The 18,902-nt window shown below is 41.8% G+C and overlaps 1 protein-coding gene across 1 annotated transcript in view; it reads right to left on the bottom strand.

The window, feature by feature from the left end:
- Positions 1-18,902, bottom strand: part of mgat5 (alpha-1,6-mannosylglycoprotein 6-beta-N-acetylglucosaminyltransferase) — a 69,287-nt gene that overhangs the window by 16,871 nt on the left and 33,514 nt on the right. Inside the window, exon 11 of the mRNA XM_088331355.1 lies at positions 17,658-17,791. Coding sequence (XP_088187481.1) covers positions 17,658-17,791 — 134 coding nt within the window. The remainder of the gene's footprint in view (positions 1-17,657; positions 17,792-18,902) is intronic.

Raw genomic sequence — 18,902 nt, 5'->3', positions numbered from 1 at the left:
TTCAGTGTATTGTCCATTAATTTTGGCCATTGGTACATTGTTACTATATATGACAGAGTGAGAGGCAGAATGCAGAACAAAACGAAATCACATTTATACAAACAACTAAGGTTGCAATTAATACACGTAATTAACATTTATATAATTCAGGACTACTTAGCATTGTAGAATGAGAGGTTTGTCCTGATCATGACTGTTGTCGAGAGGAGTGATGCAGGTTTTATTATTGTTTGCAGAGTTTTCCATTAGTTTGGAAAAGAAAATTGGAAAAAAACTACTATACTTGTGTGAATTGTAGAACTCAAGATATTGTCAAAACTGCTATCAAGAGTTTGTGTGTGGGTAGCGGTACTCAAGGTGGCCAAGTAGAGAAAATAAGGTGTGGTCTTGCCAAGGAGAGTGTAAACAGACTAGTGAATTAGTCAGCATGACTTAGAAGAGTGAGACAGAACTTGGGAGGAAAGTTCATAGAGGTGTGTCCTAAGTGAACAACGCAAGTTTTATGTATTACTGGTGACTTTATTTGTACTTGAAGCTGTGACACTACTGTAGCTCAAATTACTTGAGACAAAATGCTTGTTTGTTTTTACATATTTGGCCAAGAATGGTGACTCACGATTCCTAAAACGGGCCAAAGACCCACCCAACATCAACAACCAATGCTGACGTACAAGGATTGAGTGCTCACACTGGCTATGAGATTTGAGTTTTTTTAATAGTGACCATACATGGATTTTTTTTTTCTTGAACTTACAGTTGTTATTAAGTTTTCAACAATTTTCCATACAAAATTAAATTAAGATCCCCTCCAAACAAACTCAAAAAAGACAGGCGAAAGAGCAGTTAAACATCATATCAGGGAAAAAGACTGCTTAATGGATACATCAAGTGAGAAAGAGTCTGGTGACTTATTTTTACAACAGGATGGGCTGCCACAACACTGGAGCCTCATGGTTAGATAGTTTCTGAACACAACCCTGCCAGACCTCTCGATTGGACAGTCTAGGCAGAGTAAGTACGATCTGTCCTGGGCACCCAGATCTCAAGATCTCATACCATACGATTTCTTTTAGTGGGGATTTGCAAAAGGATTAGTCAATGTGCCCCGTATTCCAAGAGACATAAATGAAATGAACGCACGAATAACAGAAGCTGTTGCAACCATTGATAATGAAATGATGGGACAGGTTTGGAAAGAATTTGAATATCGGCTTAAAGTGTGTCATGTGACCATTTGTGCTCACAACGAACATCTTTGAACATTCAATGTAAATATTGTGATTGAAAGCTTTCTGAATTTACCAGATGTTTTTCTATCTTTCATAGATTCCGAGATGTCAAAATGTGCCATGGACTTTTAGAACACTCAGTATTTTAAAAGAGTATGTGTCCCAGTGGGGCACTGCCGTTCTGTCACTAAAGAGACACAGTTTTGCTGATTTTAGGAGAGTACATTTGAACCATTTTCCCATGAGGGAACAATTCTGGAACATTCCCACAAAACATATATTAGAGTATCGCTCTCATTGCTACAGTTCCAACATTAATCATCCTTAAGCAGTCATATTCTGAAAGGTTTTGATGGAGTGAAATCATAGCTATTGATTATTTTATATTGGATGGATTTCAATCGAGCTTTTCTTACGTAATCTTCTCAACGGGAAAGAATCCCCTCCCATGCTTTATGACCCACTTTACATGAATCGTCATTTTCCAAATCCAGTTTGAGGTTATCTCATGAATTCTTATTTTACCAGGAGCACATCTCATCCCATCTGGAAGCTTTGCTATGTATTTGAGGTAAATGGGAATTAATTTCGGTTGTATTTTCATGTCGAAAGTGCTGTAAAAAACATGTAGTGTACAATAAGAGAATGAAATCCCCTCCTTTATCCCCCCCAACAACCTGAAACACGCAACACAATAAAAACAAATTTAACAATAATAGAAATTAGAGATAGAAAAGGAGAGGGACCTGGGGCAGGGTTATACGCAGTGATCGGGATGGCATGTATATAACAAAAAAATCAAATCACAAAAGACTATTTTTGAGGGTGCGCCTTATAGTGTGGGAAACACAGTAACTCGCTTCTCGGCTGGTGAGGCCACACTTTTGCACAAAGATGACAGGCTTAAAGTTTGTATACAGTCAAATCCGATAAAAAGTAAACAAGGTCTGGGACCATCAGAAAATACTGCCTCCAACACTCTTTATGATCTCTGATGTGTGTGGCTTCTGGTTTGAATTTTAGGTAGCCACTCGTCAGATTCCCAGAGGCTCAAGCTATCAGATGCCTCGAGCCGACCTGCTGTAACAAAAGCGGGCAGGTGTGTGTGCATGTGTATGTGAGCAAGAGCGAGAACTATTTGACAAGAAGAAAACATCTAGGAAAGAGAACAAGACACTTTATTTTTAAAAACATACACATTAGTGCACTAGTTAGGCACGAGCAACCCAGTTAATCATTTAAGCATTTGTAAGTTATGATTTAAAATTAATAGAGGGAATGAGTGGGCAAACTTTTTGAGTGTCAGGCTGCATTAGGTTAAATAATTATCAGAGGGGCTGGGCCAGGGGGAAAAAACGATTGATTAGATTTTTTAAATCTGCCTATACAATCTCAAATCTTATACTCGTAGGCCTCTTCAATTTTCCTCACATGAATTTAAGACTAAATATACATGCAGACATCTAACAGTTGCATCTTATATTTATCACCCACAAGCGAGGGAGTGATGATGTTTTTGTTTGGGATCAAAGTATGTACACTATATCTGTTTTTCTGTTTGTTTGTTGTCTGTTTATCTAAGAAAACGGGGAAAGAGTTTAGATATGACCATCTTCCATAGGCAGTCAGAAAGGTTACCCCAGATGAGAAAAATGCCCCAAGAATCTGACTCAGAAAGTTTGGTTCTGTTAACTCATCCCCAGAAATCTGACTCTGAGGCCAAAACAACATTGAATATCAACCCTATCTTTTACAAGAAGTCAGATAGGTTACCCTATACACCCTTTCATAGCCTACGTCACGTTTGGCGTCAAAGTCGAAGCTGGAGGCAAAATAATACTGGTCAAAACACTGAAGAAACCAAGCAGTCGTTCTGCAGCTAGCGGCAACGACAGCTTTCTTTTCATTTGTCTTCTGACCTACGCACGTATTTTTGGTCTTCAGGCTAAGCCTCGCCCACTAGATATGTCAAAATGGTTACAGACAAATGAAAGAGTCTATAAGTGAAAAATACCCCCCAAAAAGGTACACTTGTGGTTTTGTTGACATAGCATTTGCCCCAGAAAGACATTCCACTCTTCCAATCAACACCATCTTTTACGGGATGTCAGGTAGTTCACCCCAGATGTGAAAACTTCCAAATGAGATGAATGGCATTTTTGGTTTTGCAGACTCATCAACTTTCCCAGAAATACGTTACACTGTCCCAGACCAGAGCGATATGGAACATTTTCACCATCTTTTACAGGCAGTCTGGTAGGTTAACCCAGATGTGAAAACTGACGAAAAAAGTTGCTTTGGCATTTTTGGTTCATCTGACTCAAAAACTTTCCCTAAAAGAAGTTTGGCCAGGATCACAATCTTTTACAAACAATCAGCTAGGACAGTCTAGAGGTGAAAACGTGAGAATATGGTAGTAGGTATCGGCTCTTTGTGATTAGGATCTCAAAATATGATATAAAGTGCCCAAATTTGCCTGCCATCAATGGCATGCCCTCGACTCTCTATGACACCATAACAGACTATGTAACTGTGTGTCAAATACAAAGTGTCATGTTATTCCAACGAGCCCAGGCACCGAAAAACCAAGAGCAACAGAAGTAAAAAAGAAAAGAAAAGAGAAATCTCTAATGCAAATAAAAGAAGCAGGTTCTTCTTCTTCAGTATTTTGAGTTCAGTGGTTGATTTACTTCTAAGTACATACTTTACACACTGTACATATGTACAATACCTTGAGCTCAGGGGCGTGGTCACGGTTTTAACCTTGGTATTTGAGATGTTGTTTTTTGTCCTACATTTAGTCTTAAAGGTCTCATTCTACAACAGCCTTTTTATCCACAAAGAATCGTCATAAAAGTGTGAAGATAGTACGTCAGTACTGTAATAGCAAAAATATTGTTTAGACCTAATGTAGCTATAGTGCCTCCAATAGTCACTCTGCTACCGAGTAAGTTCGATTCAACTTTTTTGGTTTGTTTTTGCTTGGGTAAACACAATGGACTAGTAAAATATTCACATTCAATAAAAGCATCAAAAATATATGTATAGCGACATCATAAATCATTATTCCTAAGTTATGAAAGCAAAATCAAGTTTTTAAATAGTGACGACAAGTTAATATCCTCAACGGTCATAAATGCTTGAGCGATGCACACATACAGTATAGAGGTGGTCGTACTCCTTTTTCATGGCTGAATTCAAGCACCTTTTAAGGACCTCTAGAGTCAAATTTTCCAATTTCTCCAATTCCATTAAAAGAAAAGATGGTGTGAATCGTGTATTTTGCAGAGCCACAAATTATATCTGGGATTTACATATGTGATCTTTAATCTTGTGTGTGCATTCATCAAAAAGTATGATTTTTAGATCTTGAGTACATTGTGTATAGCTTACATTTTCAGTTGCAGGAAGTTTTGCTCATTACAATTTACAACAGGGAAACACTACATTTTTTCATGCCCCATAATAAATGTCCATCTTTGACACATAATCCTTGCACTAACACACTTTTCATAGTGGGGTTTAGGGGTTTTTAAGGGTTATTGATCTATCTTCGTTATTCATTATCCATTATCCGTTATCGGTCAGTTCATTATACGCTACAAAGCCTAGGAGCCGGGACACTTACTCTCAGCCAAAAGGCTAAGCTAAGGTCCTAGCCCTATAGCCTTGTTGCGATCATTGCGAATGCACCGTTCCCGGAGGTACTGCAATACCGGGCCGATGTGCCCTGTTTAGTGGTAGCATGCACCTGTCCTCTTTGGCGTGATCTATAGGGGGGCGATGACGCTTTATAGAATAATGCCATACAAATTAATGCCAGGTGCAGTAAACTACAGAAGATGAAATCTGATGGCAAAGCAAAGCCACCAGGGGGCAGCATCTGCTTTATTTTTAAGCAGAGTTGTTAAGAAACAAGTCAACAATTTTCAAGGCATTAACAAGCACTTCACCCAGAATTCTAGCACTTTGCAGTCCTAAAAACACAAAATTAAATTTCAAGCATTTTCAACCATTTCAAGCACCTGATACAGGCATAAGGAAAAACATCTCCATGACATGTTTTCTGTGTTAAGAACAAAATGTTTCAACCAAAAAATTGGATACATGAAACACCGCAGGGGTAATTGAAGGAAAAACAGGACTCTTTGAAACAATAATATATATCTTTTTCTGTCACCTCTTCCCACTTTGTGCATTACAATGGCATGGGAGCCTTCAAGCAAGTCCTTTCGTAAATCTTCACGGTCAATGGACATCACTCGCCAGATGCTATTTGAAGCATCACTTGCACTCAGTATGCACAATGACAAGAAGAAAACTTTAAGGGATGCAGAAAAATTAAAGTAATGATAGGAAAATACTGGGATACTAGATATACACACAGACAATATGAGACCAGGAAGTGGATCGATCAAGGGAGAAAGGAAAACAATTAAATTAGCCGAAGAGGTGGACAGAAGGGGAGTAAATGGAGAAAGAGAAGGTGAGTTGAATGATCTTTTCTCTCACACGTATCCCCGGTTCGGAAATGGAAAAAACAAAAGTGCCATATGCTTTCTGTTTGCAAAAGCCAAGAACAGATCAAGCCAGGAAAAATTGCAACCTTAACTAGATGGAGCAGATACTGTGCAAGATGTATTGCAAGTAATAGAGAATCACTTGAATTCCAGATGAACATTGAAAGCCTATCTATCAATTTTACGATTTGCACTAAGATAAAAAAAAAAGAGATTCATTCTGGAGTTAATAATAGAGACAAACACGTTTGAGTACTTCAACACCTGGCTAGCGGTAACACTAATGCATTACACAGGGTGTGATCAAATTCACTTCCCAGGTCACTTTTGCATTAACATTTTGTCGCTTTATCATCAGGCAAAGAGGGAAGTGCCCAACTCTGGCCATTCCCAAACCATGCTCAATAACAAATCACCATCGAGCAGCTAGCAAAACTTTACGACATATCCCTTGATAAGACTGATTTATTTTCACTATAGTGACATAAAACAAAATGAAATGTATTAACTGAATTAGCCAGAGTTAGCATGTATAATTTGTTTCTGCAAGGAAGAATGCATAAAATGCCTGTTCGTTATTTTGGTTACTATTCCTAATGGTTGTTTGTTATTTTGACTATTATCCTCTGTGTAAATCACTGGCACTATTACCCAAGAATGCTGCTGTTCTTTGATTCCCACACCTTTTGCGGCCGATCTGCTTATGTAAACTAGGAGATTAAAATAGAATGAAAAGGCGCAGGGGATGAGTAATAGAATAGAATGTAATTTTCCTATCTTGAGTATTTCTGTACAATTCTCTCCAGTTATCCCTGTCATTTCAAAAGCAATTGATGGGGGCGGCAGTAGCTAGGGAGGTAGAGCGCTCGTCTTGGGATCAAGGGATCCCAGTTCGAATCCCGGCTTGTCCGTATTAAATGTCGAAGTGTCCTTGGGTAAGACACTGAACCCCTAATACCCCCAATAAGCAGGTTAGCGTCTTACATGGCTGCAATACAAGGCCGCTATTGGGAAATGTGAAGCACACTGTAAAGCGCTTTGGGAAGTCATTGACTTGAAAAGCGCGATATGAATGCAGATCATTTCACGTCTTCTCTCCTTATTTTGAGTGTCTACTAAACCAATAACATCAAATAGTAGCTAAAGAAGAAATTGAGCATGCACAGGCATCAGTTGAGTTGAATATATTTTCCATGAATGAGTAATCAGACTACGAACAATCCTCTAACCCAATCCTCCTAGTCTTCGGAAACCTGTACAAAGTATTTCAATCAGCAGCTTTTATTGTAATCAAGAATTAACAGTAAATGACCGGATACATTTACTTTTAGTTTAAGCAGTCCTTTACAATGATGAAATTGAAGAAACACTTGACATGCAGCAATATTTCAAAAACCTGAAGACTGGCCAGCTGCATTTGTATGAAACACTATATTTGAGGTAGCAACTAGTAAGAGTTCTTCATAGTGCTTGCTAATAGGTTCAAACCGAAACCTCCTTAATCTGCTACAATATCGTGGTGGAGGAGTTTGTGTGTCCCAATGATCCTAGGAGCTATGTTGTCGGGGGCTTTAAGCCCCTGGTAGGGTCACCCATGGCAAACAGGTCCTAGGTGAGTGGCCAGACAAAACGCAGATCAGAAGACCCCTTATGATGACAAAACTTTGGTCCTCGATTTCCCTCGCCCGGACGCGGGTTGCCGGGGCCTCCTTCTGGAGCCAGGCCTGGAGGTGGGGTCCGCTGGCGAGCGCCTGAGGGCCGGACCCTTACCCATGGGGGCCGGCCGGGCACAGCCCGAAGGGACGACGTGGGACCCTCTTCCCATGGGCTCACCACATGTAGGTGGGGCCAAAGGGGTCGGGTGCGCAGAGAGCTCGGTAGCAGCCAAGGGAAGGGTCCTTGGCGCGACGATCCCCGGCTACAGAAACTGGCTTTTGGGACATGGAACGTTACCTCTCTGGCAGGGAAGGAGACCGAGTTGGTGCGTGAGGTTGAGAAATTCCGACTAGATATAGTCGGACTCACCTCTACGCACGGCTTGGGCTCTGGTACCAGTCCTCTCGAGAGGGGTTGGACTCTCTTCCACTCTGGAGTTGCCCGTGGTGAGAGGCGCAGAGCCCGTGTGGGCATATTAATTGCTCCACGGCTCGGCGCCTGTACGCTGGGGTTCACCCCAGTAGACGAGAGGGTAGCCTCCCTCCGCCTTCGGGTGGGGGGACGGGTCCTGACTGTTGTTTGTGCTTATGCACCAAATAGCAGTTCGGAGTACCCACCCCTTCTTGGAGTCCTTAGATGGTGTGCTTGAGAGCGCGCCCCCTAGGGACTCCCTCGTACTGCTGGGAGACTTCAATGCTCACGTGGGCAATGACAGTGAGACCTGGAGGGGCGTGATTGGGAAGAATGGCCCCCCTGACCTGAACCCGAGTGGTGTTTCGTTATTGGACTTCTGTGCCCATCATGGTTTGTCCATAATGAACACCATGTTTAGACATAAGGGTGTCCATATGTGCACTTGGCACAAGGACACCCTAAGCCGTAGTTCGATGATCGACTTTGTCGTCGTTTTGTCGGACCTGCGGCCGCATGTTCTGGACACTCGGGTGAAGAGAGGGGCGGAGCTGTCAACTGATCACCACCTGGTGGTGAGTTGGCTTCGATGGTGGGGGAAGATGCCGGCCCGACCCGGCAGACCCAAGCGTGTTGTGAGGGTCTGTTGGGAACGGCTGGCAGAATCTCCTGTCAGAAGAAGTTTCAATTCACACCTCCGGCAGAACTTTGCCCATGTCCCGAGGGAGGCGGGGGACATTGAGTCCGAGTGGACCATGTTACGCGCCTCCATTGTCGAAGCGGCTGATCGGAGCTGTGGCCGTAAGGTCGTCGGTGCCTGCCACGGCAGCAACCCTCAGACCCGTTGGTGGTCACCGGCGGTGAGGGATGCCGTCAAGCTGAAGAAGGAGTCTTATCGGGCCTTCTTGACCTGTGGGACTCTGGAAACAGCTGGCAGGTATCGGCTGGCCAAGCGGAGTGCGGCTTTGGCGGTTGCCGAGGCAAAAACTCGGGCATGGGAGGAGTTTGGCGAGGCCATGGAAGCCGACTTCCGAACGGCTTCGAGGAAATTTTGGTCCACCATCCGGCGTCTTAGGGGGGGAAGCGGTGTGCCATTGACACTGTGTATAGTGCCGATGGGGCGCTGCTGACCTCGAATCACTGAGGTTGAAGTCACCGAGGTGGTCAAAAAACTCCTCGGTGGCAGGGCCCAGGGGGTCGATGAGATCCGCCCGGATTTCACTAAGGCTCTGGATGTTGTGGGCGTGTCATGGTTGACACGCCTCTGCAACATCGCGTGGACATCGGGGACAGTGCCTCTGGACTGGCAGACTGGGGTGGTGGTTCCCGTCTTTAAGAAGGGGGACCGGAGAGTGTGTTCCAACTACAGGGGAATCACACTTCTCAGCCTCCCTGGTAAGGTCTATTTAGGGGTACTGGAGAGGAGGGTCCACCAGGAAGTCGAATCTCGGATTCAGGAGGAACAGTGTGGTTTTCGTGCTGGCCGTGGAACACTGGACCAGCTCTATACACTCTGCAGGGTCTTTGAGGGTGCATGGGAGTTTGCCTGTTTGGTCTACATGTGTTTTGTGGACTTGGAGAAGGCATTCGACTGTGTTCCTCGGGAGGCCCTGTGGGGGGTGCTTCGGGAGTATGGGGTACCGCACAGTCTTATCCGGGCTGTGCGGTCCCTGTATGCCCGGTGCCAGAGTCTAGTCCGCATTGCCGGCAGTAAGTCGGATTCGTTCCCGGTGAGGGTTGGGCTCCGCCAGGGCTGCCCTTTGTCACCGATTCTGTTTATAATTTTTATGGACAGAGTTTCTAGGCGCAGCCTTGGCGGGGATGGAGTCCGGTTTGGGGAACTCAGCATTGCGTCACTGCTTTTTGCAGATGACGTGGTGCTGTTGGCTACCTCAGGCCGTGATCTTCAGCTCTCGCTGAAGCGATTCGCAGCCGAGTATGAAGCGGCCGGGATGAGGATCAGCACCTCCAAGTCCGAGGCCATGGTTCTCAGTCGGAAAAGGGTGGTATGCTCCCTCCGGGTCGGGAAGGAGGTCTTGCCCCAAGTGGAGGAGTTCAAGTATCTTGGGGTCTTGTTCACGAGTGAGGGTAGGATGGAACGGGAGATCGACAGACGGCTCGGTGCAGCGTCTGCCGTCATTCGGACCCTGTACTGGTCCGTCATGGTGAAGAGGGAGCTGAGCCGAAAGGCAAAGCTCTCGATCTATGTCTCCTGGACGCCTCCCTCGGGAGGTGTACCGGGCATGTCCCACCGGCAGGAGGCCCTGGGGCGACCCAGGACACGTTGGAGAGACTATGTCTCTCGGCTGGCTTGGGAACGCCTCGGGGTCCCGTCGGATGGGCTGGAGGCGGTGGCTGGGGATAGGGACGTCTGGGCTTCCCTTTTAACGCTGCTGCCCCCGCGACCCGACCTCGGATAAGCGGAAGACAATGGATGGATGGAGAAACCACATACTTACAATGTAGTAAATTGATGCAGTCATTATATAATAATGCAATATATATTAATTGTACGCAAATTCAGATTGCAAAAAATCTATTTACAAGTAAGATAATTTACATCAAAGAGGGATTAGAAAAATCATTTTTGCCAATACTGTTATAACTGTGTGGGCTGACTGTCTTTGCAGGTTTATACAGATGACAACTCTATTGATACAATATATTTTACTGGAATCTCAGTGTGAATTGTCTTTCTCCACCATGTCCTCTGATCTGCCGTCAAAGGCCCGAAGCTATCCAACATGCTCCTCTTGCCCACTATTTACGCCTCATAAGAGGGTTAATTAGAGATTAAAATTAGTCTCATCTCAGTCACTACTATGATAGGAGGAGGTGGTACAAACGATGTATAGGACATGACATTACCATGACCGTTAAAAAATATAAAATGCATATACACAGATTTCGAATACCTATTAAAAACTCACAATAATGTATAACAATTGTAAAAGTAATAGTTAATGAAGCAAAGCTGCCAAAGATTGAAAATTCTCCTCTACCATTTTGAAAAATTATATTCAGATTTTTAAAATGTTTAGGTCGTAGCTTTTGAGAGCGCCATTTTCAATTCGAAAGAAGTTCTTTTACATTAAGAAACCACATATCAAACCTGCTGTTACTACATGTGTCAAGCAAATAGCACTAATACAGTGGTCAAATAATACACGCTGTCCCTTTAAGTTCACTGATGCTGGTCCAATTGGCAAGCGGGTAGTCATTAAGACGATTAAATCAGCATGTTCATGATATTATAAGCATTCTACATACGTTTTTTGTGCTTAAGGTTCAACCCTTTCATTTGGAATGTCTTAAACATAAATGCCAATGAAGAATTTATTAACATGTATGACCAATGTTTATTTTGTCTGTTTCCCCTCCTCAAGGTCATAATAATTCACACTCATTTGTAAATACTATACATTTTTAAAATATTGCCGGATTTTTTTTTCTCCTCCAAGCAAAAAAAACAAAATTAAAAAAAAAACCCTGTACTGTGGATTTTTCCGTTTATATATATATATATATATATATATATATATATATATAAATGAAATATATAAATGAAAATTCTCCTACACAGACTTTCAGAAGACGAACAGAAGGTAGGAGCAGAATTTAAGAGTCACCGGGAGGGAAAACGAAAAAAAAAAGAAGCTACCTGCTATCTTTTTGTCGGACCAAAATGGCCCTCTAATTAAAAGCAGGAGGTAATGAACACGCTGGGGGGATTGATGAAAAGTTAATGCTTTTTGCTGCGAAATGATCAGACTCCCTGGATGGCCTTTGGAAAGTGGCAGAAAATGCAACAATGCAGTAAGAAAGTAAAGGAAAAAAGGCTACTTAGCCCCATGACCCCATAAACAGATGATTTGTACAAACATTTTACATGTAAAAAGTAGGGCTGCAACGATTATCTCACGTAAATTAATAATTTAACTATTGTCACCAAACACGTTTTCCTAAAAGAGTATCATCTCTACATAAATATAATCCCTGCTGAGAGTCGCTCATGCGCTATAGCGCCTCTGTCTCGAGCCGTAAACAAACAAATGTAGGCGTCAACAGCATTTTGGCTTGGATACAGCAGATAAAAAGGGTACTGTACTTAACAAGTTTGCGTATCATAGCAGTAGCTTAGTAACAAAGGAACATTTAAAGAGCACGTCAGACATGAAAGGAGTCTGACTCGCCTCTGGAAGATTCAAGTAACGTTTCTGCCAATACGGAATTGTACAAATTTTCACATGCATAGCCGCTACAAAAGAAAAATTGAGTGTTATGCCAGGCTGTGCCTGACAAACATAATAGAAATAAAATGCAATGCAGATTAAAACTTTAAAAATGACAAACGGCAGTTGGTAAATCTGTTTCATTTCAAACTGTTGAGAATTGTTATAATTACTTTTGTTACAGACTTTGCAGTTGGCCATGGAGTGAACATCACAAACTGCACATAATTGTTATTTACTGTTCTACTGCTGCAAAAATGATAATTATCCGATTACTCGACTAATGGTTTCAATAGTCCGTGACTAGTCGACAATTAGAATAGTCAGTTGTTGCAGCCCTCGTACAAATCGGTTCACGCAGCCCTTAACCGCATGGGTCGTCGGTGCACCCATAAGGATGCAACTCTAGACAGCCGTCGCTACTGTTGACGGTCCTGGCCTGTTTTTAGGTCGTGGCAAAGTTGGCACCAGTCCATTCCTTAATGTTGTCCGCCTTTCTCTGTCTTCCTCTCCTCCTGCCCCCTTGGAGTGTGCCCCGGAGAATTATCTTGGTCAGTCCTGATAATCTTGTGACATGACAATACCACTGAAGTTTCCGTCTGCTCACAGTTCTTCGTAGGGTCCAATGTGCCCTCTGATGGTGTTGCGGACAGTTTTGTTTCTCACATGGGCCGAGTAGCTTAGAATTTTCCTGTAGGATCGCATCTCCAAGGCCTGGATTTTCTTTCCTGTTTTGCTGTGAGAGTCAATGTCTCGCAAGCGTACAGAAAGTTGAAGTAACCAGCCCTTGCATTAGTCTCATTTTTGATTACAAATATTAGATTTTTTATTAGATTAATCCGCTTGGGTTTCCAACACTAGAGTCTTGTTTTTTTCCCCCATCCCATTTTAGCACATAAATTACACTTTCCTGGGAAGTGATTGAAGAACACATTGCAAAGGCAGTTTCTTTGGCACTTTCAAAATCAAAATTCCTACATGTTCCAGCTGTCAAAAGATTTCCATTCTGGTAAGGTGCAAAAACATCAGTGCGTGTACCAATGCATCTGACCATTTTGACAGATTGAATACAAACATGTCAAAGTTGATGCATAACCCCCACCGCCCAAAAAACAATCTATACAGAGGTAACTAGGGACCAGAACCCATTATTCAATCTGTTTAAAATCTACACTATGTAATTGTAGTGAAGATCAGTTATAAAATACAATCAACAATCAAAACTAAATAAGGGTAAACCATCTATGTATAATTAACAATATTAATGAAAATAAACAATCTTCAAGTGGAAAACACAGTTGTTTGCAATATCTGCAGCTTATCTACAATGTTCTTCCAAGCAGACATCTACATTGTTTGTAAATTTTCGTAGGTGTGCAGTGTGGAAAGCAGGAGCCTTGAGGACGGACATGGTCGCTGAAACTGTATAGTTTTGCCATGTAGACCTCGCAGAGATGTGACCCATGAACACCAATTAAGGGAGACAAGGCCAAAGTCTTTCTAAATAAAAAAATCTCAACTTGATTAAACTGGTAAATCATCTTATTAAAGGTGATTCTACCTCAGCTTCTGAATAATGTCCATCTATCCATGACGTTACGTTTAGAGTAGGGGTTGTCATTTTTTCTAAAGCATCCTTACTTTTGTTTGAACAGTACATTCTTCAACCCGTGAATAAAGGGATCAGCTGTACTGTGATCTGACGTTGGGTATGTAACTTAGAAAGCCATTGTCCTGTGGTGAACTAACATACTTTTCTGCCTGGCAGTGATCTTGAACGACTGCATTTAATTGGGTAGGACTCACATTGCCCCTGTAAACTCGAATTTTGAATTTTATTGTCTGGATTATCATTGTTAAAAATGTAGCGAACATTGTTACCGGAAAATTTTGACGATATGGCGCACCTGATTATAAGCCGCACAAAGCACATTTTTAGAGGAAAAAACATTTTGTACACACATACCTGCCTATAGACTTCATGTGTTCATATTGAAACATGACAAATTTTCAAAGAAAGACGGTACACAGAAAGAATTTTAATAATACACGGGACCTAAACCCCTTAACGTTCCGACGGGCTTTTTTTTAACAAATACATGTCTGTGCGATACCACCACTCACTGAAATACATTGTACAACAAATCATTGGAAAGCATTAACTCTTGGGATACAACATATGATGACCATATACTCATCAGGCCAACATCACGATTAGTCTGAAACAAAATACCCTAAAACTATGAAGCTGTGGTAATTCACCTTTGAATGTCCGCGAAAATGGCTTTGTTAAATTAAGGACAATCCTTAGAATCCAAATTACAAATAAAAAAACTTGTAAAATTACCGTATTTTCCGCACTATAGGGCGCACCGGGTTATAGGGCGCACCCCCAAAAAATAGTTTTTGGTCCTATATCTTGTATCAGATACATAAGGCGCACCGGATTATAAGGCGCTACAATGGGAACGTCGACAAAACAGTCAGATAGTTCAGTCAAACTTATTACCCCCTTAACATTCCGAAAGCTTCCAAAGAAGCAAATACGTGTCGTAGACACGTGCGGATGCGGTGTTCGTACAATGTCACTCAAATGCATCGTTCCAAATATCATTCGGAAGGTTAAAGTCTTGGGATTCAAGAAATGCCAACCATTCCTTAGTTTCTTTTCTTTTTCGCTCGCAACTTTACTGTGCATATGACAATAATAATAATAATAATAATTTCCTTTGTATTGTCATTCTTTGTAACAATGTACACAGAACGAAATGTCGATACACCTGACCCGTTGTAGCAAGCCGAACACTTGGAATTGAGTTTAATTTAAAAAAAAGACCCATCACAGAAACATCGATATCACTCTGAAACAAGATACTGGGAAAATATATAGCCGGAGTAGCTCACCAAAGTCGTTGCGTTCAATAATAATGTGCAACCATGGTCCTCTTATATCCGTGAGTGTAGTAAATCCAGGAGAGTAAAATATTTACAAATACAGAATAGTAAAACATGTTTTCTCTATGCCGTAGACAACCAAACATGCTATTCACGTTCATATTTTTCGGCCAATTGCAGGCTTTGTTTTGCCCCTTTAGCCTATGCGAGCCTGTAAATGATTAAAAAGGATCCGCCCTCTTTACCTCCGAATAACTTTAGCCAATAGTGATCGATTCAACTGATGATTGACACATATTTTTGACCAATTGCAGGGTTTGTTTTGCCCCTTTAGCCTATGCGAGCCTGTAAATGATAAAAAGGATCCGCCCCCTTTACCTCCGAATAACTTTAGCCAATAGTGATCGATTCAAATGATGATTGACACATTGGTCAGCCAATGAAACGCCGATATATAAATCCCAGCATACACTGCGGACTACTTCGCGTTCGGGGGAAAATCTAGTCGGCGGCTGCTTGCATTAGTGGCAAGACTTATAAGGCGCACTGTAATATAAGGCGCATGGTCAGCTTTTGAAAAAAATTAAGACTTTTAGGTACGCCTTATAGTGCGGAAAATATGGTACTCCCAATATGGTAGTTGGTGCTCCCCTTTTGATTGACACCTTTTCCCGAATGAGGGTCTGTTCATGCTTGTTTTATTCATGCAAAAGAACGAAGTTTCATTGAACTTGCGACTTCCTTGACACATAGACTGGGAGGTCGCTGGCCGAGTCATACCTAAGACTTATAACATTGGTAAAATGGCGGCGCCCTCTGTTGGCTGCGGCTGCATCGGCTCGCTACAACGGGTCAGGTGTATCGACATTTCGTTCTTACAAAGAATGACAATACAAAGGAAATTATTATTATTATTATTATTATTATATTCCACCTGTCTCACTCTTACCTTAACTGTTCAGGCGCCCCTGCATAAATTAGATGCATCATTGCATAATCCACAGTGTTATGCAATGATGCACAGTGTTAAAAGGTTGGGGAAAAACTTTATAGTCCGAATTTTGCGGTAATTCAGAAAAGCGCCGTCAAAGTCAGCATCCTAGTGCAAACTTGATCTGCAAGTGCGTCTAGTGATGCAACTAATTCCAGGAGTGTACGTTCTTTCAGTATAGAAAAGTTAAAGAGCGTGTAGGGCTATTGGCGTGGAAAGAAACAGCACTTCTGCCTTTGCTATTAGGTGCTCTGGATTAAAGAGATTTGGTCAATTGATTAACAAGAGTATGAGTATGGATGTAAAGTGAGGACTGTATTAGAGTGTGATTGTGCTGACTGTGTTGTATGGTGCAGAGACTTGGAGCCTGAATGCAGATTTGAGAAGGAAACTAATTGTTTTTGAGATGAAGTGTTTGAGGACTATGTTGGGAATGACAAGATTGGATCGATTGAGAAATGAAATTCTGAGAGAGAGAACTGGAGTACTAGTGGAACTGAGCAAGTGTGTGGATATGACAGCACTCGGTTGGTTTGGACACATGGAGAGGATGGATGAAGAGCGAATGTTGAAGAGGATCTACAGAGCAGAAAGTAAATGGAAGGAGACCAAGAGGAATCCCGCGATTGACATGGATGAATGGTGTTATGAGTGCACTGGAGGAAAGAGGTCTAAATGTGGAAGCTAGAGCTTTTGTTGGTGATAGCAAAGAGTGGAGAGGTGCTGTGAAAGGATAATGGGATGTTTGGACGCGTTCTAAGGCATGGGCAGGACACCTGAATGATCCGGCAGGGATAAACCAGTGATAGCTGTCGGGCCCTGTTGAAAAGTGTGTTGTGTCACCCTGACTCGAGTGACATGGCCGCTTTCTTGTGTCCCATTTCATCTGGAGGGACGAAAGCATGGCCAACTAGAGTGCTGAGGTGCTTAACTTGTTTCGGTGTTTGGACATTTGGGTTGGCCATGGTCCCCCAAAGTTTTTTGGTGTTTTTTTTACTATTTTTTTCCCTTTTTTTTACTTTATTTGTTTCAGTGTATGTGTTTGTCTTGCTGTCGGTCACCCCTATAGAGTGATATGACCAGGGTAGATAGATAGATAGAATAATGAGAATGAGAATAATTGCGAGACATGGACTCTTCTCACAGCAGAGCTGGAAAGGAAAATCCAGGCCATGGAGATGTGAAGCTACAGAAAACCTCACGGTATCAGCTACATAGCCAATGTGACAAACAAAATGGTGCGCAACACCATCAGAGGGCAATTGGACCCCACAAAAAACTTCTCAACCGTGCACAAACGAAAAACACAATGGTATGATCACGTCACAAGATCACTGGCCAAGGACCGGCCAAGATCATTATGCACGGCAAGGTCCAGAGGGCAGAAGGAGAGGATGACAAAAAAAAAAGGAACTTGGCTGACAACATCAAGTAATGGACACGCACCAACTTTGCTACCACCCATATGCAGACCAGGAACCGTCAGCAGTGGAGATAGCTGTCCAAGGTGCGTCCTCCGTGGACAACCCAGGCGGTTGAGGAATCCGTGAACCATGAGTTAATCTACCCCAATTAATGACCAAATTGAAGTTAGAAACAAAGGTTTATCTTCTTACCTACACTGCAGCTTAAAGTTCCTTTGGATCTGGACATTTATTTTGTGTAGTTTATTGTTCTATGTACTTTTTTAAGTGGTTTGAGTACTAATGATGAGTTGCCATACCTTCCAGAAGTTGTCAACCTTGCCGTAGACCAAAGACTGGTTTTGCCTCTTGATGTCATCAATGTGTTTGATGTCGCTAGCATTCAGGTGCTGTTCCACTACAAAGCCCAGAAAGCTGTTGTCTGGAGTGTGAGCTGTCAAAAATAAAAGAGGAGAGCATTGTTTTATTAAGATCCACAAACTAAGGAGGACTTTATTCATTGCCAATTATTAGGTTGGTTGTCCCAAATAAGCAGACGAGAAAAATATTTCAAAACAAATCATTCCTGTTGTGCTGATTTTGTATATTTTTGTAAAATTAGAAAAATAGTAAGTAGTATTTTTATTCTAGTTACCTGCTATCGATAAAAACATTAAAACCCAAGTTAAAAAAAAGAGTATGTATGAATGCATTCCCACACTTTTCGTGATACACTTGTAAACTAACTAGACTTGACAGTGGTAAAAAGCTAAAAATACTGATCTAAAACGGCAAAACTTGAATATGTTGTCAGCAAAACAGAAACAAAACACATGAAACATTACTAAGAGTTGATTTATAATATCTAAAAAAAGGACATCATTAGGGTACACCAAAATCATGAGCAGAAAACTACTCCATCTATTTTCTATACTACTGTACTTGAGAGTGGTAGGTATGATGAGAAGTAACCTCTCTGTTTTACCACAAGTACTCAGTTAATAAAACCCTCACTTCTTGAAGGTAAGCAGACAATTCAAAAAGTCAGGGATTGTTTTGTCATACATTTCCAAAGTACTACCATTATTATTAAAGAGGACCCTCTACTTACGAATGTTATCGATTACTAAAAAAATACAGCTAACAAAAGGCATAAAAATATTTCAAAAATTCATGAAAGAAAATCCAGATTACAAAGGTGCCCTGTTACTGGCACCTCCCTAAATAAACATACTTGCTGGCATATTTTGAAAGCTCTATTCAAGAATTTTGCTGCATCCTGGTATTCCCCTGGCTAGGAAGGACGCAGAGGTAAGGCCAAAAATATGAGTAAATTGCAGAGTGAAGTACAGTTCAGAATATTCAAATTCAAACTCTGACACTTTTGTATGTGGCTGTTATGTGTTAGTTGACTAGTGATACAAATATCCCTGAATCCGGGAAGTTGCTTTGACAGACGGTGAGGAATAATAAACATGGATAAACACCCGCAGGTAGTTTTTGTGACAATCATTTAAGCAGATCTCAATATTAAATAAGTTGTAGCCCATCCTTTTTTGACTCTT

Source organism: Urocampus carinirostris, chromosome 3 (assembly GCF_059441175.1).
Source record: "Urocampus carinirostris isolate Australia breed hairy pipefish chromosome 3, RoL_Ucar_1.0, whole genome shotgun sequence".
In the NCBI taxonomy this organism is placed as follows: domain Eukaryota; kingdom Metazoa; phylum Chordata; class Actinopteri; order Syngnathiformes; family Syngnathidae; genus Urocampus; species Urocampus carinirostris.
This window is presented reverse-complemented; position numbering and strand designations above follow the sequence as displayed.